Source organism: Candoia aspera, chromosome 4, assembly GCF_035149785.1.
Source record: "Candoia aspera isolate rCanAsp1 chromosome 4, rCanAsp1.hap2, whole genome shotgun sequence".
NCBI lineage: Eukaryota > Metazoa > Chordata > Lepidosauria > Squamata > Boidae > Candoia > Candoia aspera.
The window spans coordinates 99,627,896-99,653,347 of NC_086156.1; the positions used below are offsets into that span (position 1 = coordinate 99,627,896).

The 25,452-nt window shown below is 43.8% G+C and overlaps 1 protein-coding gene across 1 annotated transcript in view; it reads left to right on the forward strand.

Moving 5' to 3' along the window:
- CACNG7 (calcium voltage-gated channel auxiliary subunit gamma 7) overlaps window positions 1-15,560 on the forward strand; it is a 33,556-nt gene extending 17,996 nt beyond the window's left edge. The window contains exons 4-6 of the mRNA XM_063303043.1: window positions 3,953-4,093; window positions 6,663-6,808; window positions 13,791-15,560. Of these exons, the coding sequence (XP_063159113.1) occupies window positions 3,953-4,093; window positions 6,663-6,808; window positions 13,791-14,048 (545 nt within the window). The 3' untranslated portion in view covers window positions 14,049-15,560. The remainder of the gene's footprint in view (window positions 1-3,952; window positions 4,094-6,662; window positions 6,809-13,790) is intronic.
- Window positions 15,561-25,452: the final 9,892 nt, after the last annotated feature.

Below are 25,452 nucleotides of genomic sequence, written 5' to 3' on the forward strand. Positions count from 1 at the left end.
AGTCCAGATAGCCACTAGATGGCAGCAATGAGTTCAGAGTCCACTGCGATTCTCTGGTGCCATCTAATAATTTTCTTGCTTTTTGCAGCCCATATACAGTAGCCCTAAACTCGAAGTGTGTGTGTGTGTGTGTGAGAAAGAGAGAGAGAGAGAGAGAGAGAAATAGGAATATATCACTGCTCCCTCTGCTGGACAAGATAAGGAAATACTCCACTCTTATACTTTAACCTGGAAAAAATATTTTGTGTGTCCAGCAGTCAGCCCAGGTCAGAAAATGGTGCAATCCTGGCATGCAGAGAGTAGGAAGAATTATGCAGCTCATTATTAGTGCTGTCCCAAGCAGAAATTCCAGCAAGGACAAATGTGATAGTCAATGGAAATGTCATTTTATCAGCAGCAAACCCTTGCGTGTTCAATACTGAGGGGAGGGGGGGAAACCCAGCTGTGACAGTCTGGAGGAAAATGCACCATTGATGGTGGATTTTAAGCAAGAAGGGAAGGCCGACAGGATGTTTCTATCAGGGTGAGTGAGGAGAAATCCTGAACACATGAAAAGGACTGAGCGTACTTTGTTGGAAAGGAGGTGTTTCAGGCCGCTATCAAGCCTTCCCCCCACCCCCCACCCCCAGATTTATATTAATTCTTTCCTTTTACCCAACCATACCCAGGATCCGTTGCCTGCACAAGCAATGACTAATGAAATGGAGAGAAGATAGGAAATGGGTGGTTGATGGCCTCACATGATGTGCTTCCTATAGGCTTAGATCGATTTTCCCCAGCTAGTGCCTATTTGATCAGCAGCCTTCTGCTATGATGCCTCTGGCGAGGTGGGAACTGATGGGCAGATTGCTTGACTTCAGATCTTTTCTTGGCAGCAATACCGGGATGGTTGGCCACCGTCTTCTGGGATATTGTTTTGTTTCTCAGTCTAGCCTAGACCCTTAATATTCCCTGTTGATTCTCCCATCCAAGTACTGACCAAGCCCCACCCTAGCTATCATCGGCTGGGACAGAAGAGATGGTACTACTGAGGGATCATAATTCCAGCTGGGGGGCTGAGGCATGCTAGAAAATAAGGACAACAGGGAAAGGACTAGAAACTTTCTTCCTTATGTATGTAGTTTATTATGTAAAGGGAATTCTTGCAAGGAGGGACATTCAAAATTGTATGTTTTACTTTCAGTGATGGGGCACTTTGCCCCTATCATTAATGCACGTGGGCTGACCCTGTCTAAATCCTGCAGAACTTGGAATAGGGAAGGTCAGTTTATAAGATGGCAAATTATTCCTCCTCCTCCTCCTCCTCATATGAATTATCATAGAATCACAGGGTTGGAAGGGATCTTGGAGGTCTTCTAGTCCAACCCCCTGCCCAAGGCAGGAATCCTCATACCATCTTGGACAAATGGTTGTCCAATCTTTTCTTGAAAACCTCCAGCAATGGAGCACCCACAACTCCAGGAGGCAAGCTCTTCTCCTCCTGCTCCTCCTGCTCCTCCCTTACACAAAATTTGGAACAGCATTAAAAAGATAACACTGCTCCTCCTCCATACCATGATATATATTTTGCCCCCAACTCAGCAGCCTATCACCTCATTTTGCTAGAGCTCTCTAGCCAATCTCTTCCTCAATTTTGACCAGGCTGGCTTAGGGAAGATGGGGATTATTGTCCAATGTTTTGTCCAGGGCATAGGTTTGGGAAGGTTGCTATAATCAGCTCCCTAAAATTCCTGTTAGTCCCAGATGTCTAGGAGCAGTAGCAAAGCCGGTCTCAAGTCACATTGAGCTCTTGCTGACTACACACCAGGAGACATCCATGTCATTCTCTTGGCAATAGTCTAGAAGTGATTCATCATGTTCCTTTGGCTTCCCAGACTAGTCCGAAACCTTGGGAATTTGGGGTGCTTTCTCATCCACCTTGATTAACGTGACCTTGCCCCAAAGCTTTTTGAAACCGGCAATCCAGTTACCTTGATGAGGAAGGTCACTGAATACAAAGCTGGAGGGAGCACTTGCATTATTAATTCAAGCATGAACAAGGGTAGATAGAATTTGCCCTGCAGGGGTCAGAAAAGCCACTTTTCTGAAAGGCTTTTACACAACTGCTCAGAGGTGCAGGATCCAAGTCACCCTATTTTATCATAAAGGAACCAATGAAACACCCAGCCTCCAGCAAGGCAAAACTGAGCAACAGCTGAGAATCATGAATTATGTCACCTTATTGGAAATAGTAATCAACAAATAGCTGGAAGGGAACCTTAGAAATACAGCATTTACCCCAATTTCATGTCTTGGGAAACTTAATATTTTGAAAAAGCATGTTTCAGGCAGAGTAATGAAGTCAAATTGGGTGATGGCAGTGAGTTGTTAGATTGAATGGAGTGGTATCCACTTAGGATTACATTCAAGCAGGAAAGTGTATACAAAAATGGTTCCAGAATTAGTAGAAAGGCAGATAATCAGATGCTTATGCTGTTTTACAATGTGACACATCTCCATGCCACTTTTTTTTTTTTTTTGGTGCCTTCGGGTCAGTGTTGACTCCTTGCAACTGCCTGGACTAGTCCCTGCAGTTTTTTTGGCAAGGTTTTTCGGAAGCAGTTTGCCATTGCCTCCTTCCAAGGACTGAGAGAGAGGGACTGACCCAAGGTCACCCAGCTGGCTTTGTGCCTGAGGCGGGACTAGAACTCACGGTCTCCCGGTTTCTAGTCTGATGCCTTAGCCGCTACACCAGAATGGCTCTCTTCCGTGTCACTGCGAAGTTATATTAGCACTGGCTTCCCCTGGCTTACGCTTTGCTATTGAAAATAACCAAGACCTCAATAAGGCTTAAAACGCATACATACATACCTACACATACATACATACATACATACATACATACGTTTGTGTGTATATACAAATCTGTATTGAGGTCTTGGTTACATTCCTTTTTATGCTGCAAAATCAGTATTTTTACTTGTGTGAGCTATTTTGGGGACCGTCAGACTGGAAAGATTAAAAAAAAAGAAAATAAAGGCATTACAGTTTACTATCTCCAAACAGCAAACTGGACAGATGGGAATCTCTTTGTCCATGTGATGTTTCTGTGGTGCGGGTGATATCATATGCAAAAGACTGCCATTTCCTATTGTAACGTATACGTATATGGGACATGTAAGCTATATATGTTGTGTTTGAGATTGCAGTAATGGCGGTGCTTCAAGTTACAATAGACTTTGGCTCATTCTACTGTGATGAGCTATATTTAATACTATGACCTTGTTCCATAAGACGTTATGTACACCTTCATTTAATATTTGAGTCTGGATCGGACTTCAAATCTCCATAATGTCCTTCTCAGGTTTGCTATCAACCTTTCTTAGCCTTTTTCACCATCACCCCCTTCTTAGCACTTCTGAAACAACGGAGAAATGGTGCACAGTTTTTCCAGAACGGGCAGAATAAGTGTTTTACTGACCCTGAGGCGAGAGCGAGTTGACTCAGAGTTAATTTTAAAAACATTTTGGCTGAGTTGCTTCACTGTGGCAGAATGTGACAGGGTGTTCTTACGATCCATTGGGGTGTTCCTTTCCTTACAGAAAGAACAGATTAAAATTGCAAGGGAATAAAGTGCATTAACGTTGAACCTGACAAAATTCTGTGTCCCACCTATTAAAGTGTGGGCAGGTGGTAGGTTCCCTTCAGAAAGAAGAGGTGTTGGGTTTAAATAAGGGGGAAGGCTGCTAAAGTTGTTTGCAGGGGTGGGCCAAAACAGTCCAGATGGCATCTGCTTCTAGTTATTTGATAATGGAGGAAAAGAACTCTATGTAGGTTCTTAGGCTGTCTCATTTGTAGAGACAGCCTTTGCACGTCCCTGATGTGACATAGCCCTGAGTATGAGGTCTGGTGACGGACTCCGATTTAACTTTTTCCCCCCTTCTGTTTTCTCTTGCTCCCTTTTTCCTGGCAGAAACCATTCGCACAGCCACCCCCTTCCCCATGGTCAGCCTTTTTCTCGTCTTCACGGCCTTTGTCATTAGCAATATTGGACATATCCGCCCTCAGAGAACCATCCTGGCTTTCGTTTCGGGCATCTTCTTCATCCTCTCTGGTAAGGCAGCAGGGGCTGTTCTACCAAGGGGTGGGGGTTATCTGCAAGCTCCGGGCTGGCTGCATCGGTGGGGACAGTTCTGAGTTGAAGACGGCCAGTGGGATTTTGCAACGTGAAGAGGGCAAGATCTAGCGGGACCGTGGCTTTGGTTTAGAATGGGTGACATCCAGGAGGTTTCCTCCGCAGGAGTAGGACAGCACAAAGCAAAGCAAAGTGATTGTAATCAATCAGTGCTGTCAGTTCCAAGACAGATAAAAATATAGAAGTCAATAACGTAGTATTTAAGTAAACAATGAGGTGGTAAGAAGGAAGACAGAGATTTCAAATTCTGCCCTGGGGTCACGTGAGCTCCCCTGAGTGTTCAGTTTGAACAGAAAGGTAGCATGCAAATTGGATGAATGAATATCCATAGGTGGCATGCAGATTTGCATTTCCACTAATGGAAGAGGATCAGGAAATGCTTTCCACTCATTTCAGCTCTCTGTACCCTAGGAGTGTGGGGTAGAGAATGGGTGAAAATCATGCCCTGTATCGTATTAACTGAGGACTCTAGGCGTTCAAAAGCTTCTACAGGTAGTCCTCACTTAATGACTGCCCTGTTTAGCGACTGTTTAAAGTTACAACGGTGCTGGAAAAGTAACGTTACAGCTGGTCATCACACTTACGATGGTCACAGCATCCCCAAGGTCATGTGATTGAGATTTAGGTGTTTTGCAACCAGTGGATGTTTACAACCAATGCAGTGTCCCACAGTCATGCAGTTGCCATTTGTGCACTTCAAAGCCATCTTCCGACAAGTAGAGTCAATGAAGAAGCCAGCAGTAAAATCACAAATCATGGTCATGTGATTCTCGCTTAAGGACCGCGGTGATTTGCTTAATGACCACAGTGGAAATAATGTGGTCACGTGATGTCTTGCTTAATGACAGTGTTGCTTAGTAACGGAGTTGCAAGTCCCACTGGTGGTCGTTAAGCGAGGACTATCTATATTTGTGGAAATATAAGATTTTAGGACTAAGTTCTTAGCCTTTAAGTTTGATGTACGTTGGATGTTTGGTAGGAAGAAATTTGTCCTTTTTTTCATTGTAATCGCCCAACAATCCAATGCTCATCTTACTTCAATCTCTGCTGCTTTTGTAGATATAAATCTGAGTTACGGCACTGCTGTGATTGGAGAAGATGTTGATTCGTGGGCTTAGGCGTCTTGTCAGAACTTGCCCCACTGGGATAGTGGCCTGGGCTGGTAGAGGTGGCAGACGAAGAGGTCCTTTACCCATGAAGTGTCCTGCCTTGAAGACCTGGACGAGCCTGCGTTGCCGGCAGCCTGAACAGCAGCTGATCATTGCAGGGCATCTTGCTCGCTTGCTCCCTGCTGCTTCATGGCACAGCCAGACCTTCCCAACTGCCAGCTCTTGGTTCCAGCTGCTGTTGCATGAGTTGAGTGCTTGTCTGGAAGAGCACTAAACCTGTGTTCAAAAGCAGCCTGAGCAATAACTGGCAGGCACAGGGGTGGGGGTTGTTCAACTTGCCGCTGCCACCTACAGACCAATTGCTGTCAAGCTGATCTAGGTCTCTGGGGGAGACAGAGGGGAGAGCCCCCATTGAAAAAACAGGACTTTCCCAGCATCCCAAGCAGAACTTCCTGGACAGGAACGCCTAGAGCCTGGAGTGTTGGGATCAGACCAGCTCCTAATGGCCAATTTAGGCTGGTGCAGACTCTCCCCTTCTCGTTTCCTCCAGTCCCTGGTCATATTGATTCCTCATGCAAACTATTTTGCAGTAATTGCAATCACCAGGAGGAAGAAAGGGAGAGAGAAAAGTAGATGGCTACCATAAGTCAAGATGAAAGGGCAAGATGAAGGGGCAAGAGAAGCGGTATTGCCTCTACTGTTACTTGGGAGTTCTGATGGACCCCAAGACAACGGGACCCAAAGAATGAGTCCAAATTGCCCTTCTCTGGTACAGGAGTACCAAGAGATGCTGAAGATCAGTAGCTGCAAGACATTGCCAGGAGTAATTTTAACATTAGCCCTACAGTGCAATGCTGGCATTGAATAGAAAGTGGTAGAAAAGGGGTCCACAGATCTGCACAGTGGAACCCTGCCCTGCACCCCAAGCGAGCACCTGTGTTTCTATGCTACAGGCTGTCCTGGCCAGGAAATGAAACTGAGCTTGGGGCTATGCAGGAGTCGGAAGACACCCTTGATTTTCAGTGGTTCGTTGGCTAGTTTTTGAGGACAGCATCCAACCTACAGTTTGGGAGGACCATTGTGATCTAAGCAAAACTTCTCCCTCATTGAGAGGAATATGGGACCCAATGGGGATGGCAGTCGGGAGGGAGCATTCTCTGCCCAGTAGGAGTGGCCTCTCCCCACTAAACTAAACATGAAAGATCTTTCATTGGCTAAGGAACCGTTGCAGAGATTGGAACACAATTCAACTCCAGAGGAACCCTCTACAAAGCACTACACTTAGGCCTGCCAGGAAGTTGGTGGAAATGAGATAACACCCCTTTTTCCTTTTGTTTCTCCTCCCAATCCCATCCTTTGCCTTCTCTGCTCTTCTGCAGGGCTGTCCCTGGTGGTGGGCTTGGTCCTGTACATCTCCAGCATCAATGATGAAGTGATGAACCGTCCCAGTGGCTCAGAGCAGTATTTCCAGTATCGCTATGGATGGTCCTTCGCATTTGCCGCCTCTTCTTTCTTGCTCAAAGAGGTACAGAAGAGAATACAAACCTCTAATTTCCAGCAGGCACAACTCATTGTTAGGTTTTCTTCATACCTTATTGCTGATCCAGAATGTGGTTAGTTTGGTTTGGGCTTAGTGGGATGTGTGAACACAACTATGAGTTAGGCTATTTCCCAGTCATGACTTACAATATCTTCTGAAGTCCCCCATTTTAGCTTGTCCTCATTACTGTTGTATCAGCACAATACTTGGATGACTCTAGAAGTGACTAGAGAGGAAAAGGTTTTAGCCATCAGTGTGATTTCAAAAATCATGGCTTACTGCAGTGTGTGAATCCAGCCTGCCTTAAATAGCATTTTCTAGGCTTAGGGTCAGAGGAGAAGGAACTTGCCTGCATCCTGTACCAGATAGCTGGAAAAACCTCATGTGATGTAGTTGCCAGCAATCCCCACATTAGAACTGCAATAAGGAGGACTTCTGAACAATCCTGGTCAAGCATTTCAGAATCTGGCCTATGGATTGTAAGATGAACAACTTAAGGTCTTAAGTTTTAAGTTCTGAAGTTCTAAGGGTCTAAGTCACTCTCTCCTGCAACAGTCACTTAGAGGAGAATGAAGGTCCAGAAGCAAGTCTTCTTTTGCATCATGTCACTGCATTGTTGTTCCTGTTGTGGCTTACAGAACACAATAAATGGACTATGTTGCCACTCTGATTCATTTCAAACAAATATGTAGCATCCTGGACACCATAGTGGGTAGGTCGTGATGGGATGAAATGGGTTCCTGTCTACTGGTCCTGTCATCCCCAGCTTTTCTTCCTTATCCTGGCCATTCCTTCCAAGAGAAATGGTAGCTATGAAGATATGCACAGCTATTTCATGTAACTACTTGGGCATCTTTTTCCATTTTTTACACACCTCCTAGAAACAGAAAATGCTGGTGTCTCGCAAGTACGTATATCTTTATTTTTAGTTGCTGACTTTTTTCCTGGATCTCTTTTTTACAACAAAATACCTGTATATTGCTGATTACAAATTTACACAAACATCAGCGCAACTACACTTACACAATGTTTTTAGTTCTTCTCCTATTGCTTGCATTTTGGAAGATGCAAGTTTTGCTCCCCTTCCATGAATATGAAGCAGAGAGGCCCTTGAGGACAAACCTGTATCTATCCTTGGAGAGAGAAATCTTTATTTATTTGTTTGTTTGTTTGTTCAATTTATATTGCCGCCCATCTCAAACTAATGACTCTGGGCAGCTAACAACAATAAAAACAGTAACAAACATTAAAAATAAATATAAATACAGCCGAGCGATCTAAAAGCCATGGTGTTAGCATAACCATGCAACAGGGCCCTTCCCACACTCGGGGCCCCAGGCCTGGGCACAAAACCAACAGGGTCAGGGCCACCCTAATGTCAGGAGGGAAGGTGTTCCAGAGGGCAGGCACCGTGTTCTTGTAAATAGATTGCCCAGTTCTGCTCAGGGAAAGGAGAATATCTTTAAATCCTGACCCTGACAAGTGAACAGAGAAGCAGTGGCAGGATATAGAGGAAGTTTCAAAACTGCAGCCAGAGTGTTTTGAAAAAAATATTTATGTATTTGTTTACTGTATTTATCTATTTATTTTTATTGAACATTTATGGCCACCTATCTCACGTAGCAATACTAGCTGGCTTATAACAACCAATAAAAACAACAAAATAAAACCAGGACAAACTCTTTTCCCGCTAGGCACCAGACCGCCCATGCTAGTGACCCCCTGACTCAACCCTATCCTAGCCCAGTGCTTGGGAAGAGTCAGGTCTTCTCATAGGGACCCCTTGAATCTCAGGTGGGAGGCTATTCCTAAGGTCGGGGGCAGCTACAGAGAAGGCACACCTCTGAGGTTCCATCAAATGACAGCATTTAAGGGAAGGGACCTAGAATGTGAGAGCCAGTTTGGTCTAGTGGTTAAGGTGCTGGGCTAGAAACCAGGCGTCTGTGAGTTCTAGTCCCGCCTTAGGCATGAAAGCCGGCTGGGTGACCTTGGGCCGCTCCCTCTCTCTCAGCCCAAGTCAGTGCAATGTAGACTAGCCTCCTCGTGGTGCATCCCGGGCAACGTGACTTGTCACGGCTAAATAGTCTACACATCTGGCTGCTGGACCTCACAAGGATTTCCCAGCAAGAAAAAGCAGCATGAACACCAAACTGCTATGTCATGTGATTAAAAAAAACAACAACCTAGAGCGTGCCCACCCTATCTGGCCAAGTAGGACAGGTAGATACTCTCAGGGAGAGGTGGTCCTGCAAATGACCTGGCCCTGGGTCACATGGAGCTTTAAGGATGATAACCAGCACCTTGAATTGCATCTGGATACCAACTGAGAGCCAATGCAGCTCCTGCAACAATAGTACATGGGTGAACTGCAGGGCATCCAGAACTATATGTGTCACTGCATTATGGACCAGTTGCAGCTTCTAGGTGGTCTTCAAGGGTAGCCCCATGTAGAGCGCATTGCAGTAATCCAGTTGGGAAGTGACTGGGAGATCTTGCAGAGCACCTTCAAACTCTCTTATTGCCGAGAAAAGCTATAGAACATCCATACCTGGGGAAGTTCTGGGAGTTGAAGTCCACCCATCTCAAAGTTGCCAAGGTTGAGAAACACTGCCTCATAGAGTGAACTCTTTTGCTCCCTACTGGTTATATGGAAATCTTGGGTTTCTGCATTGACATCTATGGGCAGCAGAGTGTCTAAAATGTGGACAAGGAAATTAGCTATGCAGAAAATAAAATGCTTCTTTGTGTCCCGATTTCTGTGTGCCTCTTCCTTCTTCCTGGAGAAGAATGAAGAAAGGGGCACTGAAGAAGAGGTACACAGATTTAACAGGCCATATTCTGCCTTCCCTCCCTGCCTGTCTGTGAGTGAGGATGGTTATGCTGTTGGCTTTCACACTAATCCTCTCCAAGGGCAGGAGATCCAAGAACTGGTGCCATGCTGACATCTGTTTGTTTGTTTTACTGTATTAAACCCAGCCACAACTGCAAGACTCTCTGCTTCTTGCAGAGCAAATGGCAGCCATGCCAATTGCTCAGAATGACTCTTTTGCATTTTAAGGGGGTTGGAAAAGCCGGTGTTGCTTTCACAAGTGCACCCAAGGCTGGCTCTAGGCCAGGGTTCCTCAACCAGGTTTCTGTGGAACCTTAGGGTTCCGCGAGAAGTCACTAGGGGCTCCCCAGGAGATTGCAATTTATTTAAAAATTTCAAATTCGGGCAACTTCACATTAAAGAGGTAAGTTTCATTCTTTATTTTTAGTTTAAGAACACTGTTAGTGCATATATACAGACCTACACATGAAACGAACATAATTTTGTAACTTGTGGCCTATATTTGATCCTGAACATGCAGGTGTTCCCTGAGGCCTGAATAATATTTCAAGGGTTCCTCCAGGGTCAAAAAGTTGAGAAAGGCTGTTCTGTGCTTGAAAGAGCCTTCTTCATGGTGACCTCTGCTCTTATTACTGCCACTTCGTGTGTTCTCCAGATGTTCATTGTGTAGGACAGGTTCTGTTCTTCTGGCACTTCATCACAGCAGAATCATATCCTGACAATAGCAATTTTCCTCTTTGGGCAAACAATGTCCTTATCTTGTCCCCAGCCCTTAAGTCATTATCAGCTGTACCCATCTAAAAGTAGTATTTTCCCTCTTGTTCTGAAAGCATCCAGCAACAATGGCCTTAAGGTGTATAATGTCTGTTACACTTCACTACACATTACCTTGAATGCAGAACCTATTCTCTTGTTTTGGGGGTGACCATAAGTATGTTTTGGTAGTGCTGGGAAGCATGGGGACACCTGCCCACTCTGGTCACTAACCAGCCTCCACAGCAGCCATATCTGCCCTTCCATTCACCAACCTTCCCTCCCCCCACCCCACAGTTTCTCTTTTTGACCCCAGCTTCTTTCCAGGCTTCAAACAAGGTAGAAGAAAGGACAGCAGAACTCCACAATTTCATTTAAGGAAGAGGAAAAACTGTTTTTTCGCTACTTTGCTTTAACAGTATTCTAAAATAGATATTTACCATACAGTGCAGCCCCACTTCTTCTCCTCATTACAACACCCAAAGAATAATGAGGGGTGCTGAACCAGCCTTTGTGGCTTCTTTACCAGTTTTCCTTCTACTGGTCTGTTTCCATCACTCCCCCCTGCCACACACACCCCCCACCCAGCTCAGAGAATGGTTGCTTAGAAACTAATAAGCTTTCAGTTCTTCTCCACAGGATCTAGTGATTTGCACAATCATGGCACAACCTGGCTCTTTCTTCTCTGGGGCTATTTCTGCCTTGGTGTCTTCCCATGTAGTTCTTTATTTCATATTGTTTTAACTTGAGAGGTCCCCAAACAGAGCAGGAGGAGGAGGAGGAGGAGGAGGAAGCACAGCCTAGAACCACCAAAGAGAGTCCTAGTCAGACTTGGTCAACCCAGTAAGGTAGACCAGACTAAGAAACAGACACTGAGTAGACCTACAGCTACTTTTATTAGAACAACTATAGTAGAGGGATCTTGCAAATCTGAATGTGCTTCCCTTCCACCTGTCTCAGTCATTTTTGTAAATCACTTTCTTGACCTGGGCTCAAGCCTCATTTATCTGGCTGTTGCCTTGGTAGTGGATCTTTCCTCTGTCCTTCAAGGCCATCCTCTATACTCACTACAGACTCTCCTCTTCCTGTAATGGGTGAATGATTTCCTTGTTGGCTGGTGACTGGCTGAAAAAAGACAGGAGCAAATCCAGAACAGAAAGCCCATCATTTTGCCAGTATGACTGGCCAATTCAGAAATCAGGACAACGCCATTGGGCAGTGACTCTGAACAGACCCAACAGAGATGGGTTAGGAACAGGCAATGGAGACAATGAAGGTTAGGCTGATGTTTTGTCTAACCCTAGAGAGGTACACTCAGCTGTGGGAAAAGACCCACAGGGTCAGTTTGCATGGTGGTTATATGTAATGGTATGTGGGAAAGACCCTGGGAGATGGGGCAAGGAGATGCTGCCTAGGAAATGATCAGATAAGAGACAGCATAGCCCACAGCTGGATAGTGGATGGGGCAAGAGGCTCAGAAGGGACCCTTCCTAGTTTCTTGGGCTGTAAAGGAGACGGGGGGAGAGATGTATTTTCAGACTTGCAAGATTCTGTGAATGTAGCTTTACAAAAAAGTAGAATTAGCTCATCTAGTTATGTTTCCTGTCTGGTCTACCTATTAAGGCTGACATGATATTAAGAGCTGTACATTTTCTGGACCTGAGGGTGGATAGAAGAACATTCTTGGAAACTTCAGAGGAGACACCCCTCCCTGGTTTGCAGCAGAGGATTGTGGATACGTGTGGCTTCTCAACATTTCAATAATAATGATAAATTATTATTATTATTGACGAAGGGATAAGGAAGACTTTCTAACAGCCTAGTGAAAGTACTGGGAGCTGTTTTGCTTATAACCTAATTTGCCATCCCATTTTCCTTTTTATTCCTTACTAAATTTGAAGTTACATCATTTTATTTAATTTGTTTTAAGTATGTATTTTTTGTTAAATAGTTCAGAAAAATAACATTTTAAAAAATGTAAATGGTGGCCAATCCATTACAGCAGGGGCTGGGAAGTATAGTGTTCACAATGGTAAAAAGTACATTTTTAATAATTTAATTCATAATCCTTTGATTATTAATTGTATTGCAGAAGTACAGGTGTATTATGCTGACAAGTTGGCCTGATAGGCAGGGACCTGCCCTATGTGTCTTATACGAAAACTGGGGTCATTCACACTTTAATGTACTTCTGAGAAAATGTGGGGATAGTCAAAATAGTCAAAATAATCAAAAGCCCAGAACAAAGCTTTTGTTGAATGTGAAACGACCCATGTCTGGCTGGCTGTTAATAGATGTCTGTCTCATAAGAAGCACATATGTGAAGTGGCCATTAGGTTGCTCTTTTTAAATGTTTTTTTAATATTAATGTATATATTTTGCAATGCTTTAAATTTGTTCTGAATATTATTTATCCCAACCTGTACAGTTGAGCTACTGGTTGTGATTTCTTTTTTGCTCCTGGTTTTCCAGCATCCACACTTAGCAGAGGAAACTGGTCACATACATGCACAGTGTCAAAGGTAACTTGCAGTAAGAGTGACAGGAATTCATTATCTTAGCAGATACAACGCACACATATTCGATATAAGCTAAAACTACTTTTGATTTCTGTGTAAACACACAGCAGAATAAAACACAGCTCCAAAATGTTGTTTATTCATTGAAGAAAACAGAACCCAAACACGTGAAACTAAAACTAAGCTTGTGGGAGGTAGAAACAACTTAGTTTTGTATCAGGGCATGAAAATCTAATGCTCCTGTTAAATCATTGTGCCATTTTGCACTAGTGAAATTGAAAATAATGGTATCAGTTGAGAGGTGCAGCCTGTATTTAATCAGTAGCCAATTTGCAGACTTCATAATTTTAACAGACTGGGCAAAGAAAGTAATGCACATACATACCATGATACCTCTGTGGCATCTAAAGCTGTCAGCCTTCCCAGGACCAGACAGGAATCATGACCAGATGAGCTAATCCTACTTTATTGTAAGGCTCCATTAACAGAATCTTGCAAGTCTGAAAGTACAAATCTCCCGCCGTCTCCTTTACAGCCTGAGAAGTTAGGGAGGGTCCCTTCTGAGCCTCTTGCTCCACCCATTATGCAGCTGTGGGCCATGCCCTCTCTTATCTGACCATTCCCTGGGCAGCATCTCTTTGCCCCATTTCTCAAGGTCTTTCTCACATACCATTACAAAAGCTCACAACTACAATGAAAACTACTTTTCACTGTATTTATTTCACATAATAGCTCTCCCATCTGGAAAGTGTGCTATTCAGAGTTACTAATATTGGTGGTGCCTATCTGGTATTGTGACTTGATGATGACCGACGGTTGCACCTCTGTCCTAATCTTGACCCTTCCTTCTGTCACTGCTCTGCAGGGTGCAGGTGTGATGTCTGTCTACCTCTTCACCAAACGCTACGCCGAAGAGGAAATGTATCGCCCTCACCCAGCCTTCTACCGTCCACGCCTGAGCGACTGTTCTGACTACTCAGGCCAGTTCTTGCACCCTGAAGTGTGGCATCGTGGACGCAGCCCCTCTGACATCTCCAGTGATGTTTCCATCCAGATGACTCAGAACTACCCACCAGCCATCAAGTATCCTGAACATATGCACATATCAACATCACCTTGCTAGACGTGCCATGGAACATGGTGGACAAGGAGCCTGGCCTTTGCTTGCAGACTACATTGTCCAACCCCACCCCAAAGCCCCCTGTGAGGCTGCCCTACTAATGGGGACCTCTCTCCTTCTTTGAAGACCTTCTACCACCTGCTCTGCTATAAATGCCATCTCTCTCTCTTTTTCCCTTTCTCCTTCTTTCTCCTTCTCCAGCTAGTGGGAACCTTCCAAGCAACCTTTGGGATTGCTGATGCTCATGTTTGAAAACTGTTCTCATTTTTGGCCTCTTCCAGGAAGCTCCACCATCCAACTGAAAATTCCTCCTCAGCCTTTCCTATCCTCCTCATTCTCCACAGCCCAGTGGAAGATGCAGCGCGAAGGAATGTGTTTTCTAGTTCGGTGATGCTGCCCCAAATTATTTCTCCTTTCATTCAGATAGCTGGAATCGCTAGCAAGAAACAGCCCACCAAGCATGCTTCTCTCAACTTTCTCCCCAACGATTTGACAGAAATGAGGTTGCAAAACCATCTCTGCTTTTCAGATTTTGAGAGGAAGAATAACCAACACCTATTTTTTAAATTGGTTCCTGATAGGAGAGGTTCAGTGGCTGCATCTTATCAAACAGCCTTCATGAGACATAAATGGTTTACTGTTGCTGGCGTTGTTTCTAGTTTTCTGACAGCAAATGACCTCCTTATTTTATTTTCCTCCATGCCTAAAAGGCCCTATTTCTCCAGCTTTATCCACCTGAAAACAATCATCTTTCCATGCCTTTGTAGGAAACAACAGGTAATACATATTGGAACACCATATTGGTTTGTTTTGACTAAAAATGGCCTGGTCCAATGAACTATCTAGCTCTCTATTTTCTTTCCATTATTCTGGAATGCAGCATCGCTCTGAGAGTGTTGCAAGGCTGATCTAACTCTGAAAAAAAAATAGTTTCCCTCAGTTTTTCCCCATCCCTTTTTCAACCACACATGAACTCTGGCAAGAAGCTAACCCCTTGTAATGTTTCTGTATCCTAAATCCAGTTCTTGCTCCCTCATTCGTATCTTCTAGATCCTGACAACCAGTGACTAGGCCACTATTTTATACATTCACAACTGACCCATTTTGGCAAGTTTTTGATATTGCTTCAGACACTGTTTTTGAAACCTTTGAAATAGTGCACCATCACAGCAGGCTAAAATATGGGTCCCTTCCTACCGGGGTTATTTTTCCCGCAGTCTCTCTCCTGTTGTTGAAGAAAATGGCCTGGTTCCTAAAACTACTCCACAGCTTCTCATACCATTTGCCTTCTTGCTGACTCAGCTTCCTGGCTTTTTCTCCATATTTATTTTCTTCAGTATTTTGAAGAACTACAGGTGGTTCTTCAAGAGATGTGTTTGAAGAGACATTTTTGTGCCCCTACAAATAAGAACAACTAACACATAATTATAGAGGGGTGAGGAAATAACAGTGTCTTCCAGCCATCAATGCCTCAAATGCCACCATTTGATTCTCCATCCAGAAGCGCCATGGCCGAAGTAGGAAGCTCCTGCAACGCAAGGCTCTCTTCAGGCATGGCTCCTTCCATCTTGATGCCGTGTATGGCCAGCGAGGTGAACACTACCTTTAAAAAAAAAACCAGAGAGAGAGAGAAAAACATACAGCAGGAATTTCGTATCCAACTTCCCCCTCCTTTTTATTTCAGACATTTGTCATCCTTGGTTTCCCTAAATTTTGTGGTTTCAATTTATCAAAAGCTTCACTCCTTCTGCTTTACTGCCTTCTGCATTTTACTTTCTTCTTAAAATTATTTATATTTTGGGTGAGTCTGCTCCTTCACTCTTAATTTTTAATTCACCACATTTTCATCTTCCTGCAGGTTCTTTAGTTATTTTATTGCTGGTACACACATCTATAAGCATTCTGGATGCTCAATTTTCTTTTTCTTTTCTTTTTTTAAAAAAAACTTCATGTTTTTCCTTTCCCTGATCTAATTTAATTCTTTACAATATTCCTTCATTTTACACACACACACACACATATAAACATAGGAATATTATAAAGAATTAAATTAGATCAGGGAAAGGAAAAACATGAAGTGTTTTTTTTAAAAAAAAGAAAAAATTGAGCATCTAGACTATATATATAAATATATATATCCATACTATATCCATCCAGACTTTATTTATTTATATATATATATATATATATATATATATATATATACACACACACACATCATTTAAAAAAAAACATCTTTCCTAGTCCCTCCCTTCTCTCTGTTACTCAGCTGCTATTCTTCAGCTCCAGCTCCTGCATGTGGACTGTGTAGCCAAGGGGGTTTTGAAAGGTGCAATGAAATTGGGGGGAAATGCCAATGTCAGCAAGCGTGCCAATAGAACCGTTGTAGAAAAATAGGAAGGGAAACAAAAATAGATTGTGTTTAGTGGAAAAATGTAGAAGACAGTAAAACAAAAAGGTGGGGGGAATCTTGCTAGGTCTACAGGGGCTATTTTCATGGAAATGTAAAACAACTTTGGTGCCCCCGTGTGGAAATGAATACCTTCATCTCTCCCCCCCATGCAGACATCTTGCTTAAGCCAGAGGAGAGGGCTGCATTTTTCCTAACACCAGCCTGTTTTTCTGCCCCGTAGTAGGAGGTAGAGGGGAAAAACATTTGCTCCCTTTCCTTTATAAGGAATGAGAAAGGAAGATGCCATTATTGGGTTCAACTGGCCCATCCGTACCCATTTTGTAATGGTACGGTTAGAAGCTGTAATGGGGAAAGAGGTCATCCCCAAACACAACAGTTTCCCTGTGTTTGCCACACAGCAAGGACCATCCTGCTCTTGTTTTTACCAGTTGGAAGATATGGTGACCAGCTTCATTAGAAGCCCCCAAGCGAAGGCATGGGCCGTTGCGCACAGACACTGTAGAAACAGGAACAGCAGGCAGCAAGGATTTGTGAAGGGTAAGGAACGGAGACCTCTGAGTGCTTCCACGCTATGGCTATGGAAAGGAGGGGAAGAAAAGATGCTGCTGACTCAGATTTGGCGCACAAAAAGCCTTCTGAATCTCCCTTTCCGCATGTCTTCTGCTGCTGCTGCGTCAGCATCGACTGCAGCTCAGTTCACCTTCAGGCACTGCTTTGGAGATCACAGTCCAGCACAAGAGCTATCTCATGCACATGCTTTTCCTTGCCCTGCCTCAAGGGCGGCTCTGCCGGAGGATTATTTGCCATCTCCTCCTTCACCCCAGCGTTGGTACCTTATTTAAAGAAAAGAAGGAGTTGATAAGCTTGGCCTGTTGCAAGAGGGTGAACCAGGTTTAAGTAAGTCTTCCTCTTCCCCACTTTTTTTTTTTTAAAGAACTGTCTCCTCCCATATTTCCAACAGTTGTGTGAAGTAGGCTGGGCAGAGAGACAGTGATTGACCCAAAGTCAACCACCGAATTTTCATGGCTGTATACAGTGACACGAGGATAAGAAAAGACATGCTAATCTTGGTGGGAGATGGGACTGTGGTATGAATTATGGAAACATCTGCCCTCTAGGAGGCGCTGTGGGTGAATGGGACCCTACAAATTACTCTTTGCCCTGAATTAAGTTTCTAGTCCTTTTGATCTCACAGCTCTAAGAAATACTACTGTGACAGTAATATTAACTTCTGCTTCCTATTTAAAGGCTGTTTTTTTTCAGAAGAAGGACCATGGCATAGATAAGAGGAGCAAGCTACTGTAAACTCTACATGGCAAGGTCTGAAGGCCTAGCTTTGTTCTTTAGTGTGTTCTCTGGATTTTGTGTGGCTTTGGTCAGGATCATTTCTCCTAAATATACCCCCTCTGTTCCCATCTGTCATGGACATTCCCTATAGGCCAGTCCATGCAACCCCTATGAATGCAAAATGTTCTTTCACAACTAAGAAGAAATAGTCTATACAGGTAGTCCTTGCTTAACAACCACAATTGGGACCAGAATTTTGGTTGCTAAGTACAGTCATTAAGTGAATCTGACCCAATTTTATTATCTTTTTTGCAGCGGTTGTTAAGCAAATCACCACAGTCATTGAGCAAACCACGTGGTTGTTAAGTGAATCACATGGTTCCCCATTGATTTTGCTTGCTGGAAGCCGGCTCGGAAGGTAAAAAATGGTGATCATGTGACCACAGGACTCTGTGATGGTCATAAATGTGAGGACTGGTTGTAAGTAGTTTTTCCAGCACCGTCGTAAGTCTGAACCATCACTAAACAAATGGTCATTAAGCAAGGACTGCCTGTAATGCTCTGGAGGCCCACAAGAGACCCTCAGGTAGGATCTAGGCCTTCCTAATTGTGGGAAGAAGATGATTATATATATGCCAGGATTGAACAAGATGAGTACAAAGGAAAGACAATCTCTTGTTTGGGAAGCAGGAATAAAGAGAGGAAAGACAAAACGTCAAATTTCCCAAACTTTTCTCCATTGCCTGGGAAACTCTCTTTATCCAGAGCCAGTGGTTTCCTTTTGGAACACAACATCTGGCTTTGGTGAAGCTCTGATTCAGCAATTAGGAAAATCCTGATCATGGGCAAAAATTAATAGAAATCATGTGGAAGCTGTAGATTTAAGAACTTCCCAGCGCACATGTTAGCAAGTGATCACATACTGAGTAACACTGCTATGGGATTAAAGTGGCTTTACCACTCAATCCTATGCATATTTACTCAGAAGTTACTCCCTCACTAGGGCGGAAAAGAATTTCATGTTCTCAGTAGGGCTTAAGTGAATTTAGCCGCAGATACCTACACACTCAGCCAGTGAACCTGATGAGATCTTTTGACAGCATAGTCAATCAAACTGGCGTACATTTTCAGAAAACAAACTCTTCTAAATAAATAAGCATATAGTCTTTATTTTATGTTTTTAATGGACGTCCATGAAAAATATTCATTGATTCAGGACTGCAGCACCATTTATGATAAGGCAGTAGGCTAGACTATTGTAGCTTTGTATCTCCTTAAAAATGATTTATTAAAGACTCTGTTCAGAATATTCAAGTGAAAAAATGGCAATGTTTATACCGCCAGACCAATTCCAAAGTATATAAAACAGCCTGAAAATCACAGAATGACAGACGTGAGCTTTGAATGCAGGATTGTGCTCTCATAAGGAAAAAAAAGTACCATATTCTGATCGTCTACACAGAAATAAATCCTACTAAACTGGGCGGCTGTGTAGTAATTAGGTGTGTAAAATTTTGCAGCTTTGTATACACTTCTGAGCTCATTGAAGATTAAGGTATACAGGCTGTGAATGAGAATTCACACCAGCAAGCAAGTGCAAAAACAGTGAGAAAAATAATGTGCCCACTGCTTCCTTCCCACATTTCTCTAACTGCTGGTTTTGGGGAAGGTCATCCTTTTGAATCCTGTGGCTGATGTGCAAGAGGCAAGATTCCAGCTATTCCTGGCTCAGAGATGCAGCAACAAAAAAAAAAAAAAATCAACAGTGCAATCTTGGCTGTCATGAATCTCTTCAAGAGATTGATCCAAGCCCATTCAATCAGGGCAATGTTTATCTTCTTCGGCTTCTGTTGCATTCCACTCAAAAACCACCCAAAGATCAGAAGCCGTCCGGTAGCACCTTTTCCGATTAATGCATTGTATTAAGAGGCATAATTTTTTGTGAGCTTCTGATCATTTTGCTACCGTAGACGAAGCACAGCTGTCCTACAATGTCTACACAAAATTCAGGGATTGCTGAGACAGTTAAAAAGAGGAATGCTTTGGAACAGAAAGCTTTTAGCAGCTCTAACTATAAGGCATGGAGGAGAGAGGGAGGGAGGTGGGAAATCACAGACGAAATGGGAGACCAGAGGCAGGAGGGTGACGAAGGAGAAATGGTACCATAAAGCCAGGTGATTGTGCAATATAAGTCTTGTCTGCAAGTCCTTTGTATCCTTCATTCTGACTCAGGAATAAACCTTTGGATTATTCAGGGTACAGATGGCACGACTTCACACACAGGCATCCCTGGTATTTGGATAATTTGCTGATTCACCTCTGAATGAGGGGTGGAGGGACATTGTCTGTTAGCGATGTGTGGCCTTGGACCAGGGCCCCAACTAGGGTCTGTGTCACGTGGGCCAAACATGGATTCCGTGCCCATTTTGGCACACACACCCCCAACGCAGCACCCAGGGCACGTGCCCCGCTTGCACACACCCCCCCCCAGTTGTGGCCCTGCCTTGGGCCATTGCTTCACACGGGCACAGCACCCTAGCAGCCACCAAGGGATGCTTAAGGCTGTGTTTACAGGAGACAGCCACAACTAGCCATCCAGATTTCAGCGGAGTGTATTGTTAAGCTTCTGTACCTGGCCACTGTACCTGACCACTGATTGGCAGCAGAGAGTCAGCATTTTGTATCTCTTTGCTGCCATCTACAGGTCACCTAGATTTTTGCAACCCAGACAAAGCAGTCTTACTGTGTGATCCCATTTGTGTGGTTAGCTTAAGTTTTAGCATGTCATGTGAATCCAGAAATTAGATCATTTCTGTGTGCCATAGCAGCACAGTCCAAGTATATACAGTATGTACTACAAAAGGGCAATTACTCCTTTTCGTCTATCCATGTTCTTCCTTGTGCAAGGTTTCTGAGGAAGGGGGCATAGAACATACAGAGGAGAGGGAAAACTTCAGATAAATTTGGCAGCCTGATTTCTGAGATGCTTCCTATGACTTTAAGAGGGATGAAGGTGCAAAAACTCTGCGATGTGCAGGGAAAACACCTGGTGAGAATTTCTCTTGAATGTAACTTTGAAGGGTACAAGCGCCTTTTCAGAACCTCAATTTGTTAACTCTGCATTCATGGTTTCCTGCAGAAAACAGCTGAAAGCTTTTATTTTTATTGTGCTTGGAAAGAGCAGGGCTTGTGTGCCTGTACAGATGAATGGAGATTGAATAATTGAATCTTTCACCAATCCTGCATCTCGTGGCTGGAAAGGCTGCACCTGTTCAGCTTCCATCCATCCTGGAACTGTGAAAAGACACAGGAATTCTGCAAGAGGAGCAAAGGTGGTGCCTCGGGGTCATGGATTTTGGCACGGAGAGAAATATTATATTTGTCAAGACTTGGGTTCCATGTGCATGGACCTAAATACTTTACATAATAAAAAAGACTTTCAAGGGCTAAAAGCCATCTTGTACATTTACACAGATTAAAGAGAGTGGGAATTGGGTATTTTGTCAGCTGAGGTTAGAAGGATGGCTTGGGACAAATGTATATGACCAACCCATATACTTCCCCAAAGCAAAATATTGCTATCCATAGCAATTCAATCACATTATGGGGGAGGAAGCAGAAGTGTTCTGCTTTGTGCACACACACACGTCTTGGTACCAGCTGAGCATTTATTCTCTAATAGTAGTAAAGTTAAACAGAATGAAACTTTCAATATAAAGCAAGCAGGGCACTGCTACCGTGAGAAAAATGGTGTCTGCAGCAAATGAGGCAGAACCATAGTGCTGGTTTTTGGGGGGCACTGATGTTATTTTCTTAGTCTGCATCCTAGATTTTTGGGTTGAATGGGGTAGGGGAAAAGGGGATTCTAAGGGGAGGGGTTTAATTAATGAACAAAAGAACCTGGGTTTTTTAAATAATTACAAGAAAATTGTTATTAATTATTATTATTATTATTATTATTATTATTATTAATACAATGTCCCAACCCCATCTCCCTCCTTGCAATGAGGAGGGATTGGGACAAAATATTATTTACTCTGTATTATACTGTAAATACAACTTCCAATAAACTTTATTTCAAACAAAACAAGTTTGCATCGTCATGGCTACGGAATCCTTTGTCTGGTGAGATCTTCTTAACAAATCCCAGAGTGCATGAGGCTACCAAAAGCTCACCCAATGGTTAGGAATTTCTTTGTTCTAAGCCCATTTGTGCAAGAATGGGTCATAGTTCTTGATCTGTCAAGGGGACACATTCTGTGTCCCAGAGGTATCTTCTTTAATTGCTTCACATACAGGTAGTCCTTGACTTATGACCATTTGTTTAACAACCATTCAAAGTTAAAACAGGGCTGGGAAAAGTGACTTGTGACTGGTCCTCCCACTTACAACCATTGCAGCGTCCCTGTGCTCATGTGATCAAAATTTGGGTGCTTGGCAGATGGCATGTATTTATGCTGGTTGCAGTGTCCTGGGGTCACGTGATCACCATTTGCAACCTTCCCAGGGGGCTTCTGACAAGCAAAGTCAATGGGGGAAGCTGGATTTGCTTAACGACTGTGGTGATTTGCTTAACAACCATGGCAAAAAAGGTCATAAAATTGGGCGCAACTCACTTAATGGCTGCATCACTTAGTGATGGAAGTTCTGGTCCCAGTTGTGGTTGTAAGTCGAGAACTACCTGTATTTCAGGGCTGAATTGGCAGAACCTTGGCTATCTGGAGGAGAAAATTTACAGAAGGCAGGAAAAGGAAGGAAAAACGTTCCCCAAAAGTGGGATGAGAAAGGGTTACTGCAATCAGAAAAGGGAGAGGGGAGTCCAGTAAAATCAGGTGTGCATGTTGGGGGACAAGAACTTTTGGGCTCGTCTGCAGGGGTTCTGCATGGCTTGATTCTCACTTTCTCCACAGGGCTCAGGGGAGCAAAAGTCCAGAGAGGCCCAATCACCCTTATCGTTCAATGTAAGGAAGGCATCAAGAGCAGCCTAGCCTCCTGGCACATGTAGAAGGGGTTAATGGTCACCATGGCAATGAGCTGGGAATGTGGTACCTTGGATGCACACGTGGCAACAGAGGAACTGGCAGAAACTGTGCCGCATAGAAGAACTGGGTGGGGATGGAGAGGGGCTGGGATCAGGAAGGATGCAATTAATGTGGCATGTTGAGGAGGGAAGGTGGGGGGGAGAATGAACCCTTCTTTTGATGGGGGAAGGACGAAGAGGTCAGAGGAAACTAATCCAGGACTACGACAATAGGAGTTGATGCCTGCTACTGAATGAAGCAAATGCAAGATTTGGGCTGGAAAAAGAAAGGGACAGATTTCCAGAGAGAAAGATTATGGGATAGGCAAAGTTCTGGAACAATGGCTGCACTGAGCAAAGAGAAAGGGGTGTGGGGAAGCAAGAAGAAATGAAAAGGAAGAAAGAACAGGGGCGGTAGGAGAGGAAAGTGTGGTTGGGAGATTTCTAGAAGGTGGGGGAAAGAATTGTGGTGCAAAACCCAAGCCAAGGTTCTGCATTTGGGGAGGAAATGGAAAGAAAAAATTAAAAATGGTTGGGGAAGAAGGGGAAGCTCTGCTCGGAAACAAGGAGACTGAAAACAGTAGCAGAAGATGGGCCTGCTGTACCCAATCTTCTTTTTTTTTCTCTCTCTCTCTCTCTCCAGCAAGAGAGTAGGGTGAGAGGATGTGGGAGAGTCCATTAACTAAATAGGAAAGAAAAGGAAGGATTAGATTGCCTAACCGGAAGAGGAGAAATGGCAAGGTATGGGATGAATTGGTGGATGGGATGTACAGAGGCTGTAGGGGACATAGTCAAACGTCACTGCAGATAATAACCAGTCGCTCCTGCCCAACCAGGAAGATCTGGAAGAGATGACCCTCTCCAGGTCCCAGCTGTAAAGCTTTGTCATCCTGTGGGACTTGGACAACATGACTTTTCTGTAGCTTCCCCTGTCCTATAGGAGCAGCGTCCCCTGCAAGGCCTCTCTGGCTGTGACCCTGTGTGGGATTTCATAAATCTGTAAAAACTTGGCTCTTTCAGCCCTGGAGTAGGGAGCCTTCCCTGACAATTTATTCTGACCAATATCATTGTGTGTGAGTTGGTTATCCTTCCCCAATGTGAGGTATATATTACAGTCTTGGCTTTTGTTTGGCTTTGATTATTTCTTGCTGCTGTTTTTAATTCCAGTATGTAAGCTGCCTAGAGACACTTTGGTGACTGAGGCCCCGTACAAGTTGACAAAAAATAGCAACAAACATAAACCCCTTACAAACTTGCCAAAGGCTGCAAATATTTACAAAAGAAAGCAGTTGCCTATAAGTCATGTGGTGAGTTAATGTAACTTTTTTTTCAGTCACTCATTCATTATCTGATCGAGAGAAGCAGGCGGTATAAAATGGGTCTCCAAAATGTTCCAGAGCACATCAAAATATTCCATACTTCCTCTGGCCCCTGCCAATCTGGAAAACTTACTTCTGGAAAGCTATTTCAGAAAATTACAAAACAGGACCCGCAAGGTCTGGAGGAAGAATGCAAGAGTCCAGAGTTCCCCCAAATGTTTTGTCTTTAGAGGCAAAACATTTTGCAGATACCTAAATATTGCACACACCTAGATACATACAAGGTGTCTCTGAGGAGTAATTGTTATGATTGCCTCATCTGTACTCACTGCTCAGAAACTGACTGGTCTTACTGGTGCAACCAGTACCTGGACCGCAACCCCAATAAGCAAGAGACCAGCTGTAGGGCCATTATCTCTACTCCCCACTCTTTCAAAAGCAGTTGAAGCCAAGTCATCACCATCTTGGCTGCCACAACATACTACACAAGCCAATCAATGCTCCCTCTCCCCGACTGACCCATCAGAGAGCAGAAAAAAGGCACTCATGTGTCTGTGTCGCCCATCCATTCAAGATTTAATTCTGTGTGTGCTTGGCTGGTGAGTTCTCCAAAATACAGAGTGGTTGCTGTTGCGGGTGGGGGAGGAATGCCAGGCCACCAAGACACCTTTTTATTTTTTTGCATTTGAAATTAAAACATCTCAAAAAGATGTTTCCTGCAAGAGGCATCTATGGAAAGTGGGCAGAGGCAGAACTGAGCCCAGGAGGTGGGAAGCAGGATGGTATGAGAGCTCCACAAATGGGAACCCCGTTTGCTCAGCTTCAGTATCTCAAGAGGGAACTCATCTTAAGCACAAGTGGGGATGCGTAGTGCTAAACAAGAAATAAACAGACAAGAGCAAGTTGATACAGGACCAGCTCAAAGTTTCCATGTAGAAATGCCCTTAGAAGGCCACAGGGCAGATTTTCTGCCTTACATACTTTTGTCTTCCATCACTTTCTTGTCTGTCCGCCCACACCTGCTCTTAAGAAAGTAATCTCATTTGACCTAACAGTAGAGCCTGTCCTTGCATGAAAGTTTGCAACCAAGAATGATTTATTAGGGCTGAAAAACTGTGGACAACCAGTAGAGGGCAGCAAAGAGGTGCGGAAAACTCTAATATCCAGCTGGATTTTTGTAGTTCAGATCCGATAGTCCTTTGAATACGAAGTAAAACTTGTAATCACCCAGCCAAAGAGAAGAGGAGGGAGGACACGCCTGGTAAGGAAGAAGAGGAATTTAAGGTAAGATGTCACAAAGAAAGACATTCCGTGTAAGGGGGATATTAAAAGGTGAACAAAGTTCAGCGAGTGATCAATAGCAAGAAG